Source organism: Mandrillus leucophaeus, unplaced genomic scaffold (assembly GCF_000951045.1).
Source record: "Mandrillus leucophaeus isolate KB7577 unplaced genomic scaffold, Mleu.le_1.0 Scaffold384, whole genome shotgun sequence".
Lineage (NCBI taxonomy): Eukaryota > Metazoa > Chordata > Mammalia > Primates > Cercopithecidae > Mandrillus > Mandrillus leucophaeus.
In genome coordinates this window covers 1,182,694-1,190,901 of record NW_012104076.1, presented here as the reverse complement: position 1 = coordinate 1,190,901, position 8,208 = coordinate 1,182,694, and the positions used below count along the sequence as shown (strand labels likewise).

The 8,208-nt window shown below is 38.9% G+C and overlaps 1 protein-coding gene across 1 annotated transcript in view; it reads left to right on the top strand.

Moving 5' to 3' along the window:
• Positions 1-8,208, top strand: part of TTC39B (tetratricopeptide repeat domain 39B) — a 163,475-nt gene that overhangs the window by 88,426 nt on the left and 66,841 nt on the right. Inside the window, exon 3 of the mRNA XM_011990864.1 lies at positions 568-663. Within this exon, the coding sequence (XP_011846254.1) occupies positions 568-663 (96 nt within the window). The remainder of the gene's footprint in view (positions 1-567; positions 664-8,208) is intronic.

Genomic DNA, 8,208 nt, shown 5'->3' with positions numbered 1-8,208 from the left:
AGCAGAATGTTGCAGATGCTATGATAAAGCAACTCTGGATTTATTGAGAAGAAAAAATTCAGAATAATTCCTGTATGTAATCCATGATAACTGTATATGATAACCCATTGTAATACATAGCTTTAATAAAGTTTTATTAAAATATGTATAGATTTACTTGGGGAAAAAAAACTGGAAGGACATACATAAGATACAATCCTATCTTTGGGTGGAGAGCTGTGGAGTAATTTCAGTTAACTTATTTTCTGTGTACTAGAATGAAAAAATAAGGTTATTAGGGCTGTATTTCAGGAATGTTTGACACACACAGTAGAATTTTGTTACTTGATTTTAAAAATTGATAAATATATAAAAATAATTGGAAGACTTGTGTAATTGAATGAAAAAATAAGGTTATTAGGGCTGTATTTCAGGAATGTTTGACACACACAGTAGATTTTTGTTACTTGATTTTAAAAATTGATAAATATATAAAAATAATTGGAAGACTTGTGTAATTGCACTGATGTAGATTTTTCTCACAGGACAAGGAAATAAAAATCCTCACTCTGCCTTTTTAATTAACAGATCTTCTCACTCAGATATGGCAACAAGCAGCCTTCACTTTGCATCATGTGATACACAACAGGCACCCAGACAGCGTGGAGCATCTACTGTGAACAGGTCAGGAAGGGTCGTGGGCATTCCTGGGGGAAGAGGAGGGAACAGTCCAACCCCTGAAGGAGTAGAATACTGATATTTGCATAGTGCATTGTGTTTGACAAACCAGTGAGGTCAGGAGATGCCTAGGCAAGTAGAGTGCCCATTTTATAAACAGGGAAGGAGAAACGGTGGCTGCTCAGGGACTCAGTAAATAGGTGGCACTGTTACATGAAAGCAAAACAAAATTCAACTTTGGGGCACAACTCCGTTTCCAGTCTTTTTTGTCTTTAAATATTTTTGGCAGTTATTTCTATTATAAAATAGTAAATCACACTGCCAGACATTGGGGAAAATGGAGGAAAGGACAAACATCAACCATAATGATGGCCACTTGAACACAGAATTTTGGTGTATTTCCTTCCAGTCTTTTTCCTAGGCATGTGCTTCTTGATAGAGTTGTAACCATAATAGACTTTTTCATCAAATATTGTATTATGATTGTTTCTTTCTTACATTTTTTGCATAATCTTGGTTTAAAAATACATTTTAAGAAGTGTTCATTGTAGAAAATTCAGAGCTATAGAAAGCACAAAGAGAATGAAATATGTATTACTATAATCCTAATTATTTTTGTGTGCATTCTTTTTCTCTTCATATGTAGAGATATTAAATTTTTTTCTTAATTGGGATCATATTAAATATACTGTTCAGTAATCTACTTTTTAAAACTTAATATATCACGATATTTTCCTCTTCCATTAGATATTTTTCTGTGATATCATACTTGGTTAATTTTTGTTCCTTTCCAGATCATTTAGAATGAACAGATTCTCTCTTTGAACATGCAGGTTGTTTTTTGTGAGTTATTAAGGCAGCTCTGTTAAAGCTGTTTTAGTACATGAGAAAGCACTTTTCATCCATCCTTAGAGGTTTATTAAACTTTTAAGATTATACAGCAGATCCTTAGCAGTTTGGATTTTGCATTTGAAATTTCAGCTCTGCATGTGTTCTTTATACTCATGGGTTTGGTAGTTTGTCTTAGGATTCTACTCACGGAATATACAGAAGAGGTTGCAGAATGGAGATGAAGTTGAAAATAACTTCTAAGTATCTTAAGGCATTTGTTTTCCATATCCTTTTTTACTGTGTATGTCCCTGCTCATGGAATTTTGTGTTTTCTTCAAAAAGTGCTCTTCCTTCATAGTTATCCTCTAACTCATCCCATGGTTTCCTAAGTAACGACTTTATAATGCTGAGTTTGAAAGCTATAATAAAATAAAAATTACTGAAAGCGATAATAAGTAAGGGCATGATATGCATAGTCAGCAACAAGCTGCATCTGTAGACTGGAAGTCTTTAGCATGCACGTAGTCGTTGAAGTGATAAACCACACCTGTATTTCCCAGCGAGCCATACCAAAAGAGAAGAGAATGGAGGAAGGAACCTTTAGGAACACAGAACATTGAAGGATGGCTGAGACAATGACAGTTCAAACAAGAGCTACATAGATGTGTGAGAGAGGAAGACTCTATGAGTTGGTGGCCACAGGACAGGCAAGGGACTTGGGGGAGGGGTGAGTTCTGGAATGCAGTCAGCAGAGCCAGGTGTGGCAAAGAGGTCTTCATGGATACGGGTGAAAAAGTATCCTTTGCATTTCATAGTTAGGTCATTGGACACCTTTAGCTCGTAAGATTTCAGGGAAGTTGAGGCAGGAGTCAGGCTGCAGGGCTAAAGATCAATGGGAGGTGGGGAAGTAGGGAGAGTGAGCATCAGTTGTTTTTTGAAGCTCTTGCCTATGAAAAGAAGGAGTGGGAGAAGGGTGCGTTAGGAGAGAAAGCGAGATTGAGGGAGTTACCTTTCTTGCTGGTTTTACTTTAAATAGAAATGAATGAGGTTTGTGTATATTTCTGAGTTGGGAAGGAGTCAGAGAGGAAAAGGTTAAAGCTACATAAAAGGAAGTGGAGGTCAAATATAAGAAATAATTGAGAAGTGTTTTCATGATAGCACAGGTTGGACATCCCTAATCCAAAGATCCAAAATACTCCAGTGAACATTTTTTTTTTTTTTTTGAGTGTCATGTGGGTGCTCAAAAAGTTTCAGATTTTGGAGCATTTCAGTTTTGGATTTTCACATTAGGGATGCTCAACCTGTATTCACATTTGCAGTTTTCATAGTCTTTTTCTTTTTAATAACTAAATAATAGACATTCTCACTCTGCCTTTTGATTAATAGGTCTTCTAATGCATGTATCAAAGCAAGCCCTTATAAATGTAATGTGGAGCAGCCTAAAAGGACACTTGCAAAGTGGAGGAAGCTTGGATGTAGACAAGAAATGTGGCTCTTATGGAGTTAGTCTGAACAGAAAATGATAATGCCATACCTCATATGTTACTCCTTCTGGTACTCCTCACTCCACAAATAGCTATTTGCTTCTTAACACAAAGTTGTGAGGCAGCCAAGGAGGGAGTTTGAGTCACCATTTAACAAGTGAGACACCCTGGGTGTCAAGTGACATAGCCAAGTGCCACGGCCAGGCAGTGGTGGCATTACATCTTGATGCTCCTCCTTCTCATTTCTGGGCCAGTGCACATTTAAGAACCTCATTTGCCTCCTTGCTTATAATCCCGTTCACTTGTTTAGTCTTACAAAGTGTTTTGACAACCATGGTTTCTTTTGATTCTCCCTCCAACCTTGAAAGAGCCAAGAGAGAATCTTCCCACAAATGGATCCTCATATCCAGAGAAGTACATGATCAGCTAAAATGCCTTGTCACTCTGAAATTCTTGGAGTTAGAATTTCCTGCCAGTGTCCTTTCAGGTCACCGAAGTGACAAACTTTAAGACATTTGACAGTTTTGTGTTCATCACTTCAAATCTGTTTAGAAACTAGTTGTTGAAATAACTGTGTTAAGGTCACTTTGGAAAAGTGAGGAAAGACTCGGCACACTGGCCAGAGCTTTGTCATCACTTTACTTTCTCCTCTTACCACATCTCTTCATTGGAGGTGGGAGACATATTGTTGGCTCATCAAATAAGTATTTTTCCATAGGAAACAGGCTGAACACAAGGTTGCTCAATTTACAGTCTCTAAGTTAAAGTGTGTCTTTTTGATTTACTTGAGAAAGTCATCAAAACAGAACAGGGGTCTACGGCCTCAGAATTAAAGGAACGGAGAGAAAACCTTTCATAGACTTCTTTATACTTCACTTACCAAGCCTAGATATGTCAGCCCAGTGTGGGTAGAGTGTTGGTAGCTTTAGTTACCAAATCAAGGTTGGCGTTGGGATATCCCAGAATTACATGGGGAGTTCTGGCTGCTCAGGAGACTGAGTTCCAGAGACTGGTTTAGTGGGATGAGGTGTCCACATGGCTCAATCATGAAGGTTATGGCAAAATGTTGGCCAAGGGCTTATAAGAGAAGAGGGTTACTCTCCCTTGGATTGGTTAGTAAAGAATTCAGGATAGAGGGAGTTGTTTAATGAGTATGGAGTTTCAGTTTTGCAAGATGAAAAAGTTCTAAAGATTGAAGTGATGAACCACACCTGTTTGGTTCACACAGTGTGAATATACTTAACACCACTGAGCTGTGTGTGCTTTAAAATGGTTAAGATGATAATTAATTTTATGCTATATATATTTTACCACTATTAAAAAAAAGAATGCAGGACAGATTGCCCAGCTGTATTACATAGAGTTAAGCCTAGCTTTTACCTCCTTTGTGTTAGAAGAGTGCCAGGTGTATTTTCCATGCCATTACCACATGTATACCATTCCCTCTCGGAACAATCCCTCTTAGTTTAACAACTACAACAACAAAAACCCTTGACTGAGCTCGGGAAAGCCGAGGCAAGTTTTTGGGAATACATCCCACCTTCTCACTGTACTTATGTTACCCTGTCTTGCTTCTTCCTAATTCATTTAGCCTTCGCGTAATGATCTGGCTTAGTTGCTTAACCAGAGTAGTCACCAGTGTTTGCCGAGAAGTCGTTTCAAAATAAGTTATTTTTATTAGAGACATATTGGGCAATGTAAAAGTATTACCATATGTAACAATGCAATACTAAAAAGCAGCTTATTATAATTGTGCTTATTAACAAAAAAAAATCAGGATAGGAAGGAGGGGCATTAAGGTATAATAATTTAAATGAATTTATATATCATGCCTTGGTTATATAGACTAAGTGCTTTTTTTAAAAAAAGAACAAAACCCAACTCTTTCTGTTAATTAACAGATCTACTAAAGTAGGCATAACTTGAAGCACTGTGGCACCACAGGGGTGGCTCTGGGTCAGAACTCTGCTATTCTGGGGACTAGACGCAGAGACCCCTGGCACCCAAGGCCTCAGTTCTGATGCCATTCTCTGACAAAAGAAACCAAGGCTCCTGGCTGATTCCAGCACCAGGGCCGGGAAAGTACGAGATGAACCTAGAATATCTTGTGCCAGAAAGTAAAGAATTGCTGGAAAAAAGGACAGGCTTGTCGAAAGAACACGGGAGCAACATAAAGGAGCTTCCAATTGCCAAATCTGGGACAATTTGAGAAAGAAAATAAATAATGACTGTAATGAGTTATATAGTCCACAGAATGAATTAATATTGATGTGTTTATAGTATATAAATAATTGGGTAAACATGTCAGTGGTAGGAGGGAGAGCTCTTCCCTATTCATTCTGACTGATGTGGAAGAAATGACGGGAACAGAAAATTGCTGTTTGACAAACCACAATGGTAATGGGTACAGACAAGAACACTCAAGTTAGGGGGCAATGTGTGTTGTGAAATGGGGTATCTGCAGAGTGTTGAGAACCTCCCCTGAAGATGCTTAGTGACTCCCAAGGGAACAGTAGTAACCTCACATTAGAGACCACCCTAGCTGTGCGGTCGTCACCAGAAACAAGCTGTGCATGCAACTCATAGCCCTGATACCGTGCACTGAGAACACGGCATCACTGCTGTGGTTTTCTTGCCCATCATGTCTCTTGTCCAAGTACTAACCAGACGCGACCTTGCTTAGCTTCCGAAATCAGACAAGATCGGGTGTGTTCAGGGTGATATGGCCGTAGACTCTTGCCCAAAATGTGTAGCCTGAATCTGATCATGAGGAAACATCAGACAGACCGAAGGACAATGCTACAAAATCATTGCCAGCATCCTTCAAAAGTGTTATGTAAGATGTTATCTAGGGGAACTGGGTATACAAACTCTGTCCTATTTTTCCAACTTTTTGGAAGCCTGAAATCATTTGGAAATGAAAAGAAAAAAAAAAAAACTCTGCTTCCCCATTTGAGTCTGAAGGATGAGCACACTATTCACACGAGGAGAGAGCAGGCACTTTTATTCTTTCATAGATGATGATATTTACATCATTCCTTTTAGTGCATTACGTAGTTGCATTTTTACCTTTTACATCTGCATTTTTATCTTTTCTGATGCTCATAACAGCAATGTTAATAATACCTGTTGGGTGGATATTGTCATATCCTCATCCTTTTCATAGCTGAGGAAACAAAGACTTGGAGAGGTTAAGGACTTTCTTGGAAGTCTTGCCATCTAACACAGCCCACTGTAGACTATGAGCTTATGGGGTCCCTCCTCTCCCTTGGATAACTAATGAGAAATGGTAACAGGAGTTTCTGTAGTCTGGCTGTCCAGTCACAGTTGCTTCTGAGCTTCTGAACACCACACAGCTGAATTGTAGTAATGCCTGAGACTTCTTGCCCTGGAGCTGTTGAGGGCGGGGAGATCTGGAGTCCACAGGTGCAGGGGACTTGGATTTGGATTTGCTTGCAAAAGAACCCTGGATACTTCCACACAAATTAGTAAAAGTCTCTGAAGAGTAAACTTGTCCGCCCATCATTCTGTGCATACAGATTCTAAGTGTTTAGTTCTATCTTTGGAAAAAAGGTTCCTTTTTGGCCTAAGTTGAAATACTGATGCAAGAGTCAGGCCTATGGAGATCAAATTCACAGCTTCGTTATTCACAAAGACTATGTTGGAGGTTGTATTACAGCTTAGATGCATGGAAAAATGGGTTTCTTTTTGACATAGCCCTGAGTGGAATTTCAGCCCTAAATCACAGGCCTTCCTTGTGAGGGTTGTGGTTGGGCGGTGGGGGGCAGTAGAGCCTGTCCTACTAGCTCACTGCATTGCTGAGAGAATAGACTTTTCTGCACCCTCTTTCCATGTAAGAAAGGGGCTGGGCCATTTATGCCCCGTGTTTCTTTCCAGCTCACCAATCAGATAATTCATCTGAATAATGAAGAGGGGAGGAGGGAGAGGAAAATCCAGGAGCGTTCATCTAGTGAAGTCCCTGCTCAGGGAAGTCCGAGGCGTTGGAGATAAGGACGTTCCTTTCCTCAGGGTCCAGGGAGGGCACCTCTTAGATGAGGGTCTTGTGACCTGCTTCAGGGGAGAAGTGTGAGGGGATATGATGATTATATATTGGTTTTGTAGACTTTTATTGATTGTAATACAAATAATAAAATCCCTTCTTTACCTTTTAATCAATAGAGCTCATGAATCAGATATGTTAATAGTAGTAGGTCATCAGATTATGAGCAAAGTACAGAGAATCTTTGCCAGGTCACCACGTATGTGTACGTATGTGGTTCTTAGCAGGGGAGGTGGTGCAGGTTGACACTTCTGGAGAACTGTAGTAATGCCTCAATATATATAATGCTTATACTCTTAATTCCAGGCTTCCTCTATCTTTGCAACTACTTTGTATAGTAGTAACTGCAGACTTAACGATCCCCATCTTACAGATAAGGAAGCTGAGACTTACAGAGGTAAAGTGAGTTCAAGGTTACAGAACTGGGAAGTGGTGGAGAAAAGACTTTTCCTTTGCTGTTATTTAAAATATTACTTTTATGTTTCAAAATTTTTATAAATCAGTTTTTCATTATAAAAGTAATGTGAGCAGAGTTCAGATAATTTGGAAGGAGGAGAAAAAAGTCACCAGTTATTTCCCTGTCCAACATAAGTGAGTAAAAATTACGATTTCTAGAGGAAAGAGACAAAACCTCCAGATAAGTAATAGAAAATGGCCTTGCGAGGCTGCAGCCTAGTTCTCTAGGATCACAGTTGCAGTGGAACCAATATATTGTGGGAAATCTTTGACTTCTCTTGAAGCAAAAGGGAGTCAGGAAATGAATAAAAGGATCCAATTCCAGAGCCCAGATGCTCATTTACTGTGAAGTTTTTTGTAACCAAGCTTACAAAGTAATTCCTAAAGTAAGAATTGGAATGTAAGTGATAATGATACAGTATAGTTCCAAATTTTTATTAAGTTATGTATTCATTTTATATACACATATATATTTTAAAATAGACTAAAAATCTCATCCTGCCTTAAATTAACTTATCTTTTAAATTAGAAACATGAGGAGTTGTCACCTCACTGAAGATGTATATTATGAAAGGCGCTCGGGCGTGTCTCCAGCAGGGCAGGAGTATGAATATGTGGACTGAGCACCGTAGTTTTTGGAGAATTAGACATGGTTATTAACTTGCACAGGGCTTGAAAGTCCACAAAACACACTCATAATAACCATTGCCTTTGCTTCTC